The sequence below is a fragment of the Pavona decussata genome, unplaced genomic scaffold (assembly GCF_977016875.1).
Source record: "Pavona decussata unplaced genomic scaffold, jaPavDecu1.1 SCAFFOLD_107, whole genome shotgun sequence".
Taxonomy (NCBI): Eukaryota; Metazoa; Cnidaria; class Anthozoa; order Scleractinia; family Agariciidae; genus Pavona; species Pavona decussata.
Genome location: NW_028145521.1, coordinates 432,489 through 450,858, shown reverse-complemented (window position 1 = coordinate 450,858; position 18,370 = coordinate 432,489). Strand labels below are relative to the sequence as shown.

At 38.4% G+C, this 18,370-nt stretch overlaps 2 protein-coding genes and 2 long non-coding RNA genes across 4 annotated transcripts; 3 read left to right on the top strand and 1 right to left on the bottom strand.

Moving 5' to 3' along the window:
• The first annotated feature begins 68 nt into the window (after nt 1-68).
• Nucleotides 69-8,376, top strand: LOC146470993 (protein lin-52 homolog). Its single transcript, XM_085121332.1, has 6 exons — nt 69-219; nt 325-402; nt 1,460-1,497; nt 2,396-2,468; nt 6,665-6,748; nt 6,856-8,376. The coding sequence occupies exons 1-6, from the start codon at nt 201-203 to the stop codon at nt 6,918-6,920; spliced, it is 357 nt and encodes a 118-aa protein (XP_084977458.1). The 5' UTR covers nt 69-200; the 3' UTR covers nt 6,921-8,376.
• On the bottom strand, nt 3,636-6,446 carry LOC146470994 (uncharacterized). The gene is made up of 2 exons (XR_014866900.1): nt 6,219-6,446; nt 3,636-4,177 (listed from the first exon to the last, which is right to left on the bottom strand). It is a non-coding gene; the product is annotated as an uncharacterized LOC146470994 (long non-coding RNA).
• A 1,862-nt stretch (nt 8,377-10,238) lies between the features above and the next one.
• On the top strand, nt 10,239-16,034 carry LOC146470992 (ciliary microtubule associated protein 1A-like). Its single transcript, XM_085121326.1, has 4 exons — nt 10,239-11,009; nt 13,160-13,383; nt 14,028-14,168; nt 15,285-16,034. Exons 1-4 carry the CDS (start codon nt 10,715-10,717, stop codon nt 15,375-15,377), a joined length of 753 nt encoding a protein of 250 aa, XP_084977452.1. The 5' UTR covers nt 10,239-10,714; the 3' UTR covers nt 15,378-16,034.
• A 66-nt stretch (nt 16,035-16,100) lies between these two features.
• LOC146470991 (uncharacterized) lies at nt 16,101-17,408 on the top strand. The gene is made up of 2 exons (XR_014866904.1): nt 16,101-16,792; nt 17,093-17,408. It is a non-coding gene; the product is annotated as an uncharacterized LOC146470991 (long non-coding RNA).
• Nucleotides 17,409-18,370: the final 962 nt, after the last annotated feature.

Sequence of the window (18,370 nt, the reverse complement as noted above, 5' to 3'; positions counted from 1 at the left end):
GGGGCAGGAACGCGTCCCCAGAGGAGCCCCTAACCATATTAGGAGAAACTGAGGAACCTCGACTTCGGAATGAGGCTGACTAAGTTGGGCGCAAGAAGTCAAATTTTTCTAGCATTTCGTTTCTGATTGTGGCCGCTTTTTCTACTCTTTTACACGTTTAAGTACGTTGTTTTATGACTGGATTGTAAGAGAAAAGAAATATGGATTCACCGAGCCCAGGTTTGTGATATTATCGCGTTTATTTTTGTGTGGTTAGATGAAGTTTTTGGATCTCCGGTTCGTGCTCATGTTTACATTGTTTTGAATGTTCAATTTCATCTGCAGAGCTAGATCAAAGCTTACAAGGACTTCTAAGCTTTGAACGATTAGACAGAGCTTCACCGGATTTGTGGCCTGAGCAAAGTGAGTGGCAAGTTATTGAAACAAATATCTTGAAGCAAAACCTCCACGTTTTTTAGCAGAAGACAGTAATTGGCTAATCAACGTAAAATATAAGCTTATATGTAAGCTTACCATTACTAGCCAACCTTTTTTTTAATCATCATCATCATCATTTATTTGCCTTTATGTGTATAACAAATTATTAAAAATATACAGCAAGTTGTTAGGCGAGGAGACCTCAGGAAAATCATTATGATGATTGACCAACTGGCATAAAGTCCTAAAGTGTGACCACATAAATATTTGAAATTTTGAAATTATGGGATTCATTGTTAAGATGTTTGGAAAGAGCATGATGAAAAATGGCTACTTGCAAGAAACCAGCATCATATTACAATCTGGGGTAGAGATACTTGCACTTTGAATTTCTGCTCAAATGAGTCCATACTAACCCTTCCAATTTTGTCTCAGTCCTAACTGTTTGAACAATTGCTATTGTAATTTGTTACCTCCTTTTACAAATCTTAACAAGAACCCTGGAAGTCCCCATTATGTCTCAAATTGGATTGATGTCCTTAATTAATGTACTTGAACCAACAAAACAGGTTTTGTTTTCAGGATCGAAAATTTAGGTCCAAGCACAAGCTTTCGATTCCCTCACAGAATCTTTGTCAAGTAGTGTTTGGACATTTTCGTCACATGATTAAGTTGATAAAATACTGTAACACCTGACAAAGCGTCCCGGTAGATCGCCAGGAGCTCGTATCCCATGTCATGATTCAATGTTGGAGCCTGGCAATGAGTTTTAATAGCCTCTCTAATTCTTCTTTTGAAGGTGTTGCCTTCCCTCACAACAAATGAAGAGGAAAAATCGATCTTTTGACAAAAACATCCAACACCACTTGACAAAGATTCCGTGAGGAAATTGAAAGCTTGTGCTTGAACATAAATTTTCGATCCTGAAAATGAAACCTGTTTTGTTGATATAATATGACAGGATCAAGAAACAATCTTTTCTCTGACAATGTACTTGAAGTTTTGAAAAAATAATAATATGGACTGTATCCTTTCTCAACAGTTCCCGGAGTGTCCGATTTCGCCTCTCTAGCTGTTAGTGTAAGTGCCCTTTATGAAATACACAGTAGTTAAGGATGGTGCCTGCTAATTCCAAGGTATTTTTGCAAGGTTTTTGAACATTCGGGGAAAAAAAGATCTTAGCAAGTGTTATTGAAATCTGAAAAGAAAATTGTGGATAACCACGCATTTTTCAAAGAAAATTTAACAATAAACAATATCAAAACAAAGCGCTAAAATACATAACAATGTATGGAATTTTTCTCCAATTTTTAACTTAATTATCTCTGAAAAATACACGGCTAACCCCAATTTTCTTTTCGGATTTCAATAACACTTGCTTAAATACCTTTGAATTAGTTGGCACCATCCTAAAGAAATCAGAGCCTCTTGGACCATCTTGAGATGTGCAGAATATACGCGCAGAAGCAAAAGTAGGCACCGTCCTTAAAAGTGCCCTTATTGGGAAGTGGACATTCTGCAGGTTCATAAAAAAACTTCTTCACCTCCCAAGTCCTTGTGCCATCAACAGGAGCCCTTGCAAATATGAGTTACAACTAATAGTACTATTAAATAAATATTATATAATTATGCTATTTTATTAGTTACAAACTGTGACTGGATTCATGGCCATGGTATAGCAGCCATTATACCATGCACCACAGAAGATTTTAACTTTTCCAAGTTTTCCTGTTATGATTAAGCGACAAATGGCAGAATCTGCTTCCTGCCACATGTGAATGAAAAGTTTGTTTTGGCTAGTGAAATCAGACCTGTTACTATCCACTGGACTGGTGGGATAGAAAGTTAGTCTAGCCATGAGCTTTGATTTTTATGGTAAAAAGAACTTTGAAAAATCATTTGCAACATTTTGTAATTTAGAACTTCTTGGTATGGAGGTGAGTTTAGTGATGTAACTGTTGTGATCTCCTCGTTGCAGCCATTTTCTTTGACAAGCGCTCCACCAAAATGGCTGGCTGAACTGGAGAAAGATGACATGGACATGCTACAAGGTATTTAATGTGGCTAAATTATAAGTTAGGCAAGATTAACCTCGAGACAATGCTAGCGGGTCAGCGATTTAGCGAAAGGCAGGCAGGGTCGTGCTCGGGCTGGCCGCTTCCTTTGCAAGGGCTTACATGTGATTGCATATCTCAGCTCAGCTTTGCTTTGCTTTGCTGATCTTTGCGGATCATTACTATTCACGGTCTGTGATATCTGCTGGTTTTTGCTCCCACTCCTCCCACCTCTGGATAGGTAAGACGTGGGTTGTGTTCAGTATTCCACTGAATTCGCTCCGTGTGACGGTGCCAGGTGGTTGGCACTTGATTGGTTGCCATGGTTACCTCCAAGGCAATGTTCCCCTTCACGCTTTACGCCCCTCCACCTTAAAGGCACCAGCTCCCAAGCTCATCTTGTCGATGAGTTTTTAACTACATGTAGTAGTCAATCTTTCCTGGTAGCAGTGTTCCAAATATTAAAGATAGGGGTCTCAGAAAGTTGATAATCCTGACCCAACAAATTGAATGGTAAACCAGGAAGATTTGGAGAGAAAGATGTCTCTTGACCAGTGAACCAGACAACTTTCAAAATCAGGGAGTCAATGAAGAATTTTGATGAGATCAATAGGTGTGCGGACCTGGCCCATTACCACCCCCCCCCCCCCCCCCCCTTGGGGTCACAGAAATAAGCTTCAAGCAATAGGCCGGTGTGGTTCTAACCTAATCTTCTTATATTTAAGTTCATTTAGTTTGCCCGTCATGAAGCCAGCTTTGTTGGGTTTTTCATGACTGCTATTGGCCCCTTAAAATTTTTCATGGACCCGACTTTCTGACTTTGAAAGTTATCTGGAACACTGCCTGTTAGAAATCTTACACACAGAATCATAAGTGACTAGCTTTGCAGGATTCCATCAATGGATTAAATAATAATAATAATAATAATAATAACAACAACAACAACAACAACAACAACTTACAAAGAGCCCAAACCCAGGGGCTTTATCAAGCACTAGCCACTAGGGTGAACACAACTTTGCCCGGCTGCTTTAAATGTCTTAACCAAGAAAAGAACAAGTCTTATCCAAGTGTAACCGATGGCAGCGCGAGCGGTCTAGCGACGCCAACGGCCGGAGTGCATGAGCAATGGCACAACAGACATGAATTCGTGGATGCAAGGAGTGGGCTTAATAGAACATTTATTACAGTGGAACCCGAAGCTAATTACAACAAAATGAAAAGACACGAAACGAACTAATACTAATAAAAAAGGAAATGTAAGTTGTAAAAACACGAGAACGTAAAACAGACTATTACAAAAACAGGATTATAAAAAGTAGGAATGAGTTCTGTACATACTTACAACGGCACAAACTCCACTAACCAGAGCATAACTGCCTCTGGGGAGCGAGCTACACAGATCACTTGAACAACACTCTGCTCCACTCGAATAAACTAAGCTAAAAAACTTGTATTTATACCGGAGTAAAACACGTACTGCTTATGTGACAGGAAAAGGATTGTCACAAAAGAAACAGACCGATTACATAATAACTACGTACAATTTCATCACACACTACTTGATAATAAGATTAAAATAACAACGCCCTAATGACCTACTGATGATATCATGCAGCGTTGCTACAAGAAACAGAAAACTGTTTTGTAATCCCACAAACAAGGAAACCAAGCCTAGGAAATAGTGAACCTCACGCAATGTAACACTACAGCACGTGATAAACTATACCAAAACTAATTTAAACCAAACTAAACTCCAGTGATATGTCACAATAGAACTCTCCAGACTGTGAATGTAAACCGACTCCACTCACGTCTGCAATAGGTCAATGATAAAAATAACACTCTACACTACTTAAACGTGACACGAAAATATTCTACACAAACGATCTTAGAAATAATTGAGAAATTTCCTTTGGGAACTACAAAGTGACTCGGTCACATTCGCCTCTCCTTTTGCTCATCATGTCCTCATATGAGCTAAACAAAAGAAAACTATAAGCCCTTTTAAAAATGAACGACAAGTCCATTTAAAACTAGAGTGCATTGTACTAGAGTCTCTCGAAAACCCACGCATCCCGCATAGCAGCAAGCGGTACTTCATCCATGATCCACGTGTATGCTTGAACATTTGTGCTTCTCAACTGGAGTGTCCTTCAAGTTAGATCATACTTTTCCAAACTAGCGAGGGCGATTTGCGCCAAGTGATCCCGGGAAGCCATCACTATTCAACACCAGTGGACGTACGTCGTCACCAAAACTCCATATGCTTCCATCACGAGAACACAGCAATACAACATAGTCACACACATGATCACAGATTCTGCTAACTGTTCGTAACAAAGTCAAGCCAGGTACAATTAACAACATTCAGTCAGTCTGGCAAAGTAAAAACTTCATCTTTCGCGAAGATATCCTTGTGCAACACAAACCAGGGATCCACGCCAGTGTAGGGGAAGGGGACTAAACATTGGGGACACATAGGCGCGACCCTGGTACCAGTGGTTGGCCTTAAACAAGCTCTTCGTTGGCGAGTAGACACTAAGGTACATAGTGGACATCTTGGAGCTAACCCTGAGACAAGTCCTGAACTCCAGAGGTCGGTTGCGAGATCCTGTGAAGGCTACTCATCGATTCATTGAGCCGAAATGAAGATAGTTCTATCTTCGCAATCCTCTTGCAGAACGTCTCAACTCCCATCGCGACTCCACTACCACACTCATACTAGTTACCAGACATAACGGGGACATTTTAGCCACTACACACAGAAATGCTGGGTAGGTATCGAGGGTGTCTCTCACTTTGAGCTTCTCACAGCACAAGTTGACTATCGACGCTACATCCTCCATAACAGCTAGACTGACGGCCATGGAAATCTACCACTGCTCTGCAGTATCCCAGCTGACGTCTCTCAGGACTGGAAACAGGAACACTTACTGGAGTAACCACGCCACACCACGTCAACACCATTGTGCCGTGTAAATACTTCTTAACTCATTCCCATTTGTAAAATGCAAAACCTAACTTGCAAAAAACTATTATCTTTTTGGTTTTCTTGCAAACAACTGTTGAACATTCGATGCCACTTTTTTACACTTGCATCCCACTTCTGACACCAAAATGTAACCGATGGCAGCGCGAGCGGTCTAGCGCCGCCAACGGCCGGAGTGCATGAGCAATGGCACAACAGACATGAATTCGTGGATGCAAGGAGTGGGCTTAAAAGAACATTTATTACAGTGGAACCGGAAGCTAATTACAACAAAATGAAAAGACACGAAACGAACTAATACTAATAAAAAAGGAAATGTAAGTTGTAAAAACACGAGAACGTAAAACAGACTATTACAAAAACAGGATTATAAAAAGTAGGAATGAGTTCTGTACATACTTACAACGGCACAAACTCCACTAACCAGAGCATAACTGCCTCTGGGGAGCGAGCTACACAGATCACTTGAACAACACTCTGCTCCACTCGAATAAACTAAGCTAAAAAACTTGTATTTATACCGGAGTAAAACACGTACTGCTTATGTGACAGGAAAAGGATTGTCACAAAAGAAACAGACCGATTACATAATAACTACGTACAATTTCATCACACACTACTTGATAATAAGATTAAAATAACAACGCCCTAATGGCCTACTGATGATATCACGCAGCAGAAACAGAAAACTGTTTTGTAATCCCACAAACAAGGAAACCAAGCCTAGGAAATAGTGAACCTTAACACAATGTAACACTACAGCACGTGATAAACTAAACCAAAACTAAATTAAACCAAACTAAACTCCAGTGATATGTCACAATAGAACTCTCTAGACTGTGAATGTAAACCGACTCCACTCACGTCTGCAATAGGTCAATGATAAAAATAACACTCTACACTACTAAACGTGACACGAAAATATTCTAAAACGATCTTAGAAATAATTGAGAAATTACCTTTGGTAGCTACAAAGAGACTTGGTCACACAAGTTGACTGTCCTGCTCAGGTGCAATAACCTCCTGCCTGACTGTGTAAAATCTTAATTAAAAATGCGTGCAAACCTTGTCTGGATCTTGAGCTGTTGCAAGATCTTAGGCCAGACATTTGGAGTTTGTCCTATATCATTGGCATAAATGTACACAAGTTGTAAAACTTGTGATTATCATAATTAACTGAACATAACATTTTCTTCTATAGAATTTGGAAGTCTTACCACATCTCAATTAATGGAAAAAGTTCGGGGTCTTCAAAATCTAGCATTTCAACTTGGCTTGGATGAAGGTATGTTTAATTAATGCATAATTTTAAGCAGTAAAGGAAATTCTGGGCACTAAAGAGTTAAAATGAACCATTCTTAAGCTGATTTTTCCCTTTTTTATTGTTTGTAGCTCGAGAAATGACAAGGGGGAAGTTTTTGAACATTCTGGAAAAAGTCAATTCAGGAAGAAGATAAGAGTGCAATAAAAAAATGATAATAAATTTGAAAAACTTGTTCATAAAAGTTATTCCAAAGTTGATACTTGAATGTACAATGGACTGCGTTATGCCTCAGGCATATAGTTTATACTGGTTAAAATATCTACTGCCGATAAGTTTCTGATTGTGAATTTATGAGCAATGGTAATTTAACTTGTCATTGTCTACAATAATGATTGTGTAAAATTAATGCTGTTTTTTATGTAACACAATTTCCTTTTGTTACAACTGTGCATATGTTCTGCACTTCTAGAGATGGTATGAGAAACTTGGGTTTCCTATGGGTGGCGCATACTAATACAGGGATATTTTTGAAAGGTTTATAGTGCGCTTCTATGTGGGAACACAGATTTACATGTAGCAACTAAGGGTTTTTGAAATCCAAAGAGAAAATTAGGGGGAACCATGCATTTTTCAGAGATAATTTATTAATGTTCAATTTGCAAAAAAACACCACACATTGCCTTGTATTTTACAGCTTTTTGAATTACACTAGCTTGCTTAATAATCGCTAAAAAATGCACTACCACCCCCAATTTTCTTTTGGATTACAACAGCCTTTGCTAAGATCTGCTTTTCCTGCATACATGTAGTTATAAACTGCTCAAAAATACTTCTGCATTAGGAGGCACTGTCCTCATTAATAACTGCATAACTTTGTAAAGTTAATATTCTTCATCTGGATTGGAAAACAACAATCTTCACTTAGCTGTCTGTATTAAAGAGCTGTTGGTATTATCAACTACCAACATTTTGGTTTGTGTAAAAGAAAGTACCACCAACAGGGCTGTTGTTAAGTTTTGAACTACATGTTGTTACTTCAAACCTGTAACAAAGCTCTTGCAAATTGCAAGTAAAATGCACCTATAATAACAGTCAAGTTCTCTCTTAAAATCAAGTAACACTATACCAATGATAAAAGGATAAAGGCGTTTGAACAGTAATATATAGTGTTACAGCAGCTCTTATTAACAGCTGTAGTTAGAAGGAATCATTACTGTTTTCACTTGTATGTGCTGAAAGTAAGTTTTGCAAGGCATGACGGTGGCATCAGTGAAATCTATGTGTTTTTTGTACAGACAAGTTACTGGTTTTAGTCCAGTCTCCTATGCCTCAGGTTCACACTAATGATGTAAGATTGTAAAAACTGGAAGGAACACTTTATGTCACCAATGTGAACAAACACAACATAAGAGTAACATTTATAATGACATAAGTGTAACGAGATAAGAAATAAACTGATCTTTTCTTTATGACAAAGTTATTATGTTTTTATGTCGCCTGTGTGAAGCTGGCTTTTCATTAGACAGTGAAGGCATTGAGAGCTTTTTATTGTAAAAGTCAGAAAGATGTTACAACTCCACAGTAAACTATGCTAAGGTAAAGGTAGCAAAGTATTGTTTTCTTCAAATAAAATGTCATGGTTAACATTATCAGAATCATTTTTGATCTTTCTAACTGGAGCTGTGATTAAAACAAACAGTGACATCAGTGTAGCTAGTACAGGTTATGTGTGCGGCAAGGTGCAGAAATAAGGGCCAAACAGCCCAGTCATATTAGTCAGTAACAGTTAAAAAATACAACTGTATAATTATAGGGGTGCACGGAATAAGGCCTTAAGTGACTATTGATGTAAGGTCAAATTCTCCTTTTGTTTCACAAGTGAATACAAGCCAATTTGGAAGGAGAATCTAGTAGTTTATCAGAAGTCACTTAGGGTTTTTTTTCCAGGCATTCCGTCAATTATGCGCCCTTTTCTTATTTTGTCTAGATACAAAAGAGGTGCAATAATTATTGACATATTAGTTTTGCTTGCCGTGATTGATTATTATTTACAACTTACAGGTTCTTGTCTGGATTATAGGAGTACTGCCAGTTTATGAGATGAAGAGTATGAAAGCATCACTTCTAAAGAAATATTTCATGTTAGAGTGGTTTTCAATCGAGTGTCGTAAAACCAAATCCAAAGTAATTACTCTGGCCAGTCGCAACAGACGTAAACAACACAACGACCCAGTCGAATTTGAAGCAAATACATGTAACTGGCGCCAAGCGCGGGAAAATGCGTACAGCAAAAACATGATTGGTTTTGGTTTGGATCCCCATTGGTTGAGAAAGTGGCGTGCGTTTTGTTAACCAATCACAGAGCGTAGAAATGCAAAACCAAAGCAAATGTGAAATTACTTTCGACACTCAATTGAAAACCTCTCTATCTGATCTATTTTGCGATTATTTCAACCCATTCAACTTGTACATTATGAATACATTATCTGGGATAATGGCACAGAAGAGTGTCCTACTTTTCTTTGCCAACTTTTTCCCCACGCATTCACTGTTCCAGAGAATTTTTAAAGTTAGGGAGTCAATGATTTTATGCAATTATAATTATATTATTGTTTTGCAGATAAAGTTCAGGTAATGTCACAAAGGTTGAATTCTGCTGTATGAATAAATTGAAGTTGTAAGTGCTTGTAAGTTTTTCAGTAAAAGCCCGGGAGGGGGACTCCCATATGGAACAGACAAGGATGCTCGTCGGAAATTTTGAATTTAACCTCTAAAGGGGACCATCTGGGCGTGGCTCAAGCTTTTTGTGACCCCTAAAGGAGACCAATCTGGGCGTGGGTTAAGCAAATTTTGACCCCTAATGCAGTAAACAAAACAAGTTAAAAAGAAAATTTGACTCGTGTTTCTCTTCGCGTAATTCTGTGTTTCTTCACGGAACCCTAAACGAAACCTTGGCGGCTTAAAATATTGGCGCTTTGCCCGGAACACCCTAAGCGAGACCAAAATCCAAAATTTACACCCCTAAGCGAGACGACGAGCATCCCTGTCTTTTACTGCAAAATAATCTACCCAATTTTTTCACATTAATTAGTGTATGGAAATATTTGTAGTGTTCTAATTTTGCAATAGGTCTTCATCCTCCACTGTCTTTGAAATTATATGCCAGCGAACACACTTTTTCTGAGCCACTTCAACTATCTTGTGCCTTCTAAAGTGTGGGATTGTTAATCTTTTAAATACACTGGCTTATGTTTAATTTAGAAGTAAACATTGAGAACCAAATTTCTTAGAAAGTTTACTCTGTCGCCCTCTTATTGTTCCTTATTCAAACTTGAAAGTGAATAAATCTCGAAAGAAAACAAGGATTATTTCTCTTTGTTTCATATTTTTCTATTAAGCAACTTGAATTGGACTATGTTTATTAAAATTTAAAATAGTTTTGGATATTGTAATAATCACATTATGGTTATTAATTTTTTTCTTCATTATAGTACATATAAAAATTGAGAGACATCTTAGCTGTGTACACACAAAATAAGTTAAAGCTCTGTTGTCAAGCCGATCGCTGTCGTTTTGTGTAATTACAAAAGCAAATGTCCCAATGGGTTTTTCTTTAATGTCCGCCAAAATTAAGCCGCCTTCAATTCATTGGTTAATTTTTTGAATGAATTATTAATTACTCTGGCTACATCTGATTGATTCGCTCGTGCGTGACAGGCAAAAGAAGCAAGTGTCATCTTTCATGCATGACTAATCATGCTGTCATTGCATTCCTGGCCTTAGAGATCGCGACAGGCTTTTGTGTTTACGGTTACTTTGCAGTAGTTGCGGTGGTTTCGACGCGAAATCTGTCCAAGTTTGTTTTGAAAAAGCTTCAGATTTGAACAGAAAGGACGTGAACATAGTTTAGTGAAGGAAAAGCGGAGTTTTCGTCGCGGTTTTTCAGGGTTTTTGGTACAAAAGTTGGGCAAACTTTCAGTAGTCGCCATGGCCACTCAGACCCGACCTCGAGGTCCGATCGCTGCAATGTTTAGCGGTCCAGGATCCGGAGCTTATCTTTTACCAGGGTCTACGGGTTTTAAACAACACGACTACTCAAAACGGATGAATCCAGCGTACTCATTTGGCTATCGGACAATCGTAATCAAGCCTTCTTACACACCGGGGCCTGCAGCGTACGCCATCGACAAAGGATTAACTCGACACGGGACGGACGGATCATCGAAATACTCCTTCAAGGACCGAACGAAATTAGGAGGATCGTTTAAAACGCCTGCTCCTTGTAAGTACAGCTTATTAATGCTCTATAAAAAGTTCCCACGCGCTGTGTTCTTGTAGAATATTTGTGCAAACATAACTTACTCTAAGCGGACAGTATTAATCACAATAAGCATGTCAAGTGCGTCCCTAGAAACAGCACGCGACGAAAACCTTCTTCACTGTACACTCATTGATGATTCTGAAAAAGCGGCAAATTCCTTCACTTTCGGGTGCTTTTAGAAGAAAATTCTCAACTCTGGGTTAAATTGACGTTTGGGTATGCGTGCGTCCCAGAAGATCAGAGAGGATTATTATCAGATGCCAATTGTGACATTGCCGCCCCCCCCCCCCCCTCCCTTTATTGGTGAGGAAGAAATTGAAGAAAGTCCTTCTTTACTGTTCGTTGGCTCCATTGGAAAACAAAAAATGCCAGGTGTTTTTCTATTAAGAGACTTCCGTATATGATCATCCAGTACCCTGCAGATGTCAACCAGTTATTTTCTTTCCTGTCACAAGAAACGTAATTAAAATACATACATCTTATTTGATGGTTTTCCTTATACAAGCAATGAGCAAAATGCCCGCTCATATTGATATATAAAACCATTGAATAAGAGATTTATCATTCCACTACGAAAATATTTTAAGGCCCCATTTCCCTTAAAGGGAAAAGGACCAAATGATGATGATGACGAAAATATTTTGTTATTTTGGTTTCTCTTTTGTGGTAAGAGTGTTGAAATACACCCGGCATTATCTGTTCATCATAATGGCATGCGTGAATGGCGTAGACAACACAGAAAGCCAGTGAAATGTCGTTGCCCGTATTCGCTCTGTTGTAAACCGGTCAAACCGGGACACTACAGTGTATTACAGTCTGACTTGTATTTTGCGCATTCTCTTGGCCTTATTTGGTGGCATGACATAATAGTGGAATAATAAATACGTGTATTTTCTTGGAGCTGCCAACCCTATTTGGATTTTCAAGGAGAACCCTTGGATTTTTTTAGAGTCTTTTTATTATTCAAGTTCTTCATGCTGAGCTCATCATTAAACCCTGCACTGAATCAATCAGTCAGCTATTTAATAATAATTTATGATTTGTCGTGGAAAATCATAGCTGAGGGTAACCTCTAGATTTAACCCCAAAAGTCAAAGTTTACCCCCTTTCACCCCAGAAATAAGTCATTTTGCGATTTTCCCAACCATATATTAAAGAAATATTCAAAACGTTAAAGCAAAAAAACAGCCCACTCAGAAATGACTTTCAAAGCCTCTCCACAGGAACTCTGAAACCCTTATCCTAGCTGCTATTCCAGACCATAATTATTGTCAGTTGCATTTTGCTACCACTACTTAATGAGAACCCAGCTGTATCTCCACTAGAAACATTAACATACGCTCAAAGATAGGTGTTGATTACTCAGACAAACAAAAGGTCAGAAATGCTCTCTGTTTTACTTGAGGTTACTATGCCAACAGATGATCATACGTGTCACCTAATATTTAGTGGGCTATTCCACATGCAGAGTTTGTTGTCTAGAATTTAAATTTTTATAGTTTAATAAATTTACTTGCTAATATTCTTCCTGAAATTAGACACAGTACAGCAACGTGTAGTATACTTTATTGTGTGTTAGATCACCAGCTGGTGTGATTCTTTATGAGCCTAGACTGTTCACAGTCCTCTATTTTCCCATGAGATTTTGGAGAGTTCTACGCTTTCGATCAAACTCCCACCATCTTCTTTTGTACATTTAACAGTTCGCGCAACCTGGGGAGAGTGTCTAATCTACCAAGTGGACCCTAGTCTGGATACCTTGAGTGGCCTCCCAACTTAGTTTAAACACTCTCCCAAGGTTGCGCCCACCATTGCAAACCAAGGTGGCAGGAGTTCTGTCAAAGCACACAAGTTTCCAAAATCCCATGGAAAAATAGAGGACTGTGAACAGTCTATTATGTGCCATCCAAGTTGCTTTAAACCTCGTTATGAAAGTGAAGCTTTGTGCATAGTTTTTGTTAATTGTAAATTAGTTTTCATTCATATGCAAACAAAACTAATTTTCTCATGAAAAGCTTTTCACAAAGCCTGGCTTTCATAAGGGGGTTCAAACTAACTCGGAAATGGCCAATTTATTATATTAATTAAGTTACATTTCCTTTTTCTTGAAGGGGATTATGGAGCTGAGAAATGCCCAGTCATGAAACAGCGATCTCCACCCTCGTACTCTTTTGGGTCACGGACAGCTCTCGGCAAGAAAGACAACTTTCCCAGCCCTAATAGCTACTCCCTGCCAGCAGTCCTTGGGAGCAAAGCTGTGGGGAAGCCCTCTGCTGCTTCTTACAGTATGACAGCAAGATCAAAGATTGGAAGCTTTCATGAGGATTTACAGAAGGTTTGTTTGTTTCACTTGCTGCCTAACCACTCTTACAAACACATGGTAGTCTGCGGCATTTTTCTTCATCATGTGGTAACACTGAAATGTGCAACAACAACAACAATCATTATTTGTACTCTTGCCTTGCAGATGTTCATTGCAAAAGTGTTAGAAATAAAATTAGCTAGAGAACTGGCTGCCTGGAATAACCATAGGGGCTAGCAGAGCCAGGCAGCCAGTTGACATCGATCTGCATTAAATAAAAAATAATAAATTACTGGTCAGCAAGATAGCACAGATTCACACATAAAAGAAATCAACACAACCGGTTAAGACAGAGAAAGGTATTATGCAATAGATATAACAAATTGGAATTTCTATGCTATAGGGAAGTCTAAAATTATAGTTAATATATTGTTATAAAATAATATATTCAGAAAAGCACACAATTTTATAAAAGCATGACAACTAATAACAGATTATACATGCACTCTTAACCCCATGGAATCAATCATTTAAAATTGTAACATCAATGCAATTTTCTTGATATTTTTAACTTCTCCACAATACTTTTATAACAAAGCTATGGGGACAAGATAGGAGAATTTTTTATTTGATATTAGGAGTAAAAGGGTTGATGCCTATATGTCTTCTTTTTGTAGACACCAGGACCAGGCACATATAAAGTGCAAGATCCAAATATCACCAAGAATAGAAATCCTATCTATTCAATGAATGCCCGCAACTATGTTCCAGGAGATAGCACTATGAAACCTGGACCTGGAACTTATTCACCTGAAAAAGTAAGTTAATAAATTCTGAGTGAGATGATAATTCTCCACGCTTTCTCGACACCTTCCAGTCTTCTTGCATTGGTGGGTATGCCCGGCTGATTACACTGGTAATGAACTGATAAAACATCAGTTTTTGGCAACTGCGGGGCTTTAATGTTTGCCATGTTTGGGGTGGAAAAGGGTGTATCTGTTGACCAATTGATCCTGAAGTAAGAGGCAGCAATCAAGCCTAAATGCTCACTTAAACCTGTCCCACACTTGAGGAAAGAGCTGAGCAAACTTCATCAAGAGGCGATAAGCTCAGCTGTGTCATCACGTCTGCAGTTAAGTTTTTGTGAGTTTTTTGCCTCACTGTAGGGTCGTGAGAAAAATACCTGTCCTGTTGGAACTTGGAACTTTATTTTACGTGGCACTCCACGTAGCTAAAAGCTACTTTACAGGAAGCCCACAGATATGCATACCTGCCAACCCCAGGAGTACAAAGATCGGGATACGTCTAGAAATCTGCAGGGACAGCCAGCAGAACTGTGTCAGCAACAGCAAAGAGCCTCCAAAGGGCTGTGGCATCAAGGCTGTATTTAGGGCTTCAGTGGAGGGGGAGGGGGGGCCCTTCACACCTTCCACTGTAATTTCAACATTTTATTAGGTTCAACAGAAAAAAGAAAGGCACAATCCACGTTCGATCTTATCTAGTGGGAGTGTGACACAAAGAGACAAGGAGGAAGTCTGTTTTATTTTTTACAAAGTATTCGATATTTATAGCAGACGTAAAAAGCAGGAGATCTATGTACCAAAGCGGCGGGAGATGAGGCAAAAAAGCATAAGTCTCCCGCCAAAAGTGGGATAGTTGGCATCACTGGATATGCCTCACGAGGTGAAATTCTCACAAAAACTCAACTGCACAACCGAGGAACCAGCCGAGCTGATTGCCTTGTGTGGCCTCGCAATGTCTCCCAAGGCAGTTTGCTGACAGCTCTTTGCTCAAGTGTGCAGCAGGCCTAAAGGTTTAATTTATATTAATATAGTATAACTTTAAGGCTGCCCGAAAAAAGTATTATATTTTTATGATTCTTAAACTCAATGTTTTAAAAATAATAAATAATTTGACATTTTTTTGTTTTGCAGTTCTGGGCACACAAGAGAAAAGCACCTGGCGTTTCCTTTGGCATTCGACATTCTGATTACATTGCTCCTTTGATTTATGATCCCATTGATTAACGTACACTGCTGTATTTGTCAGATGATTTAATCTTTAAATTCCAACCATTTCTTATTTTCAGTGTTTTGTGTAGCAGAGAATAGTGGCAACTATCTTTCAACATGCTATTTTTAAATAAAAATAAAAACAGCTGAATGATAGACTGTTTACTGGAAAATTTTGCAATTATCAATTATTGGCAAAGGATTAAATGACAAATAAACTTAAGCAACTCAGATCTCCGATGGCTGAACGATTGTGTTTTTACCTTGTACGACACCAAATTTAGGGGCAGATTTAAATGATTTTACCGCCTTGATTGGCCCTCATCCCAGACTTTCAGTAGAAAATTTGGCCTCTAGTTTGTTTGTTTGCAAGGTGATAAAATTGAAAACAGTCAATTTATTGATCTCAGATTGACTTTCTGATTTTTCCCCATTTTGGTGGTAAATTAAACCCATCTTCATCACCCAAATTCAATTTTAACCATCAATAATTCAGTTGTGTTTACATTAAGACTAAAATATTATAGGCTTGGTTACATTGCATATCGAAACACAGTTGCTATGCACATAACATTGAAAATGGTTGTTATATGTTATTCCAGAAAATTTTTATCCTGTAACCTTTTCCCTCCTGACCCATGTCCCATGGAGGCCTTTTTTTCCTGTGAAGGGGGCATTTTGCTGTCTTTCAGAGCACTTGGGGAAAAGTTTGGGGGGGGGGGGGAGGTTGCTCCATATACTCTGTAGTAAGCTATACAGCAAAGCACCATCCAAAGGGGTGCATTTTTCACTCTTGTCTTACATGAACGGGAACCAGTGAAATGTCAAATTCAAGCACTTTCTAAGGATCCCAAAATAGAATTGAACAGAAAGAAAGGGTAGTGTGATCAGATGTAGTATTTCTTGAGCAGAAATTTCAACATAATGATTGTGCTTGATGCCAGAAAAAATTTAGCTGTAGTTTTTGACTAATTATCTCTGCTGTGTGACAAGGGTTTCATTTTTTGTTGCTGTTGTTGTTTGTTTTATGCATTCAAAAAGGTTATACCTATAGGCTAGACTGTGAGCAGTCTCTCTTTTCTCCTAAGTTCTGTCATGATCACGCGATTTCTCCTCCTCATAATAGCTAAGAATCAGAGGGATCAATCAATGCTTGTAAAATAATTTTGATTTCTGATTAGTGTGTTTACTTTAACTATTATAATAAATTTATTGTAAGAGTGATATAGAATTAAGCTCTTGTTATCAAGTTTAAGATATAGGTTATGATAGCTAATTATATGGTCCTTCTGCATATTATAGATGACACTTACACTGGCTTTGAGGCCAGCTACCTTGCAATATACTTTTGGAACATTTTGATGCCACCATGTTTGTAACTTCAAGCCACAGACATCCAACAAAGAGTTTTTCCTGTCTGTTGTGACATAGTTAGTAGAGGAGACTGGTTATGAAAGTCGGCAAAAATCAAGTGCAAAAACAACGGTGCTGCAATTTAGGTTGAAAGCTCCCTGACAGTGCACAACCTTTTGTTCTTTGGTCGCACATTCAGACTGAATAAATTAATGGTACGTTTCTATTGGTCAGTTCTTTCAACTTAATTGGAGTGCTATTGAGCGTTGTCACCTTTGTGCACCTTCAAGGGCAAAAAAGGCCAACAAAAACCTAAAACAAAGGAAGAATGTGGGGCTTCATAACCATTGCCCTTTATTAACTATGGTTGTGAGGAGCAAAAACCCAGCAGAAAAGAAAATGTTCGACTTCCAGTTGCCGTCCATGGCTCATAAATGTCTGTGCTAAGCTCCCTATTATTCATGTTTCACTGACTTACTGTTTCACAATAATTATATCAGTGTTGTTATCATTTCAAATTTGGCCTACAGCTTGCACACTATGTGTTTGGCTGATTACTCCCTTGTGTTTAATTATTAACTCTTCAATTGATCCTTTCTTGGTCCTTATGATTGCCTATCAGATGTGTGACAAAGAGAATTATTAAAGTTATGGTGATTGTGTGCTCTGTAAATAAACATTTTTTGAAAATTATTTTGTCTATGTGGGTTGAATTTGTTGTTGGTTCTCGTCCTTTCTCTGAGAGCTTTTCCCCTGTCCTCAAAAAACAACATTTCCAAATGCCAATTCTTTCTGATGAGTAATGTAACAGTCCCCAAAAATTATCAGACGGAGTGCTCTGCCTTAAATACCTTGACACTAATAAATAAAGTGAATTTTTTTTCTCTGGCTCTTTTTTTTCCCTTTAAAATCTTGCCAGTGTTTACAATGATGTATTATCAGTATTGGATACAGAAGTTCTCATAACATATGGGCCCAAGGTAAAAAAAACAATGATGGTCAGGTCTTTGGAAATTCTTCACAATAAAAGGCAACAACAACAAAATCGACCTAAAGGCTTCATTTTCTCTAACAAAATGTTGTAATCCCCCCGCCTCCACCTCTGCCCAAACCCTCCTAAGATTCTTTACTGTTGAGCTAGGAATAGTATGGCAATTGAGTATTTCATTACTATTGTGACCAAGAATGTGAGGTTGAATTTTGCATAGACAATGTTCTAGGTTTGAAGAAAGAGATTAATAGAGGGTGCACTGGTGAAGGGGTAAAAATGAGAAATGGAATTTGCCCTTTTTTTTCACTGAGAAAATAGGATTTGGTGTATGTACTGGAAGTGAGATTTGGTCATTAAATTTGGGCTGCCGGCGGGAATCGAATTTGTAAACAATTACGTAATTCAGCCTTCAGGCTGCGAGGTGACTATCTATCTATTGATGACCTGCAGACCCGAGAAACGAGCTGCACTGATCGATTGAGACGTGAATATTTTGATGCATGAATATAAAGCCTCCTGGGCCAGTCAGTGATCTGAAAGGCCTTACTTCCAATCAAGAAAACATAGGATTGAATGACTCATCTAGTCTTGTTTTCGGGAAAATATATGATACAATCATTGATGCAATGCTGTGTGGGCTGGTCGAGGGTGTGTCGGAAATTAA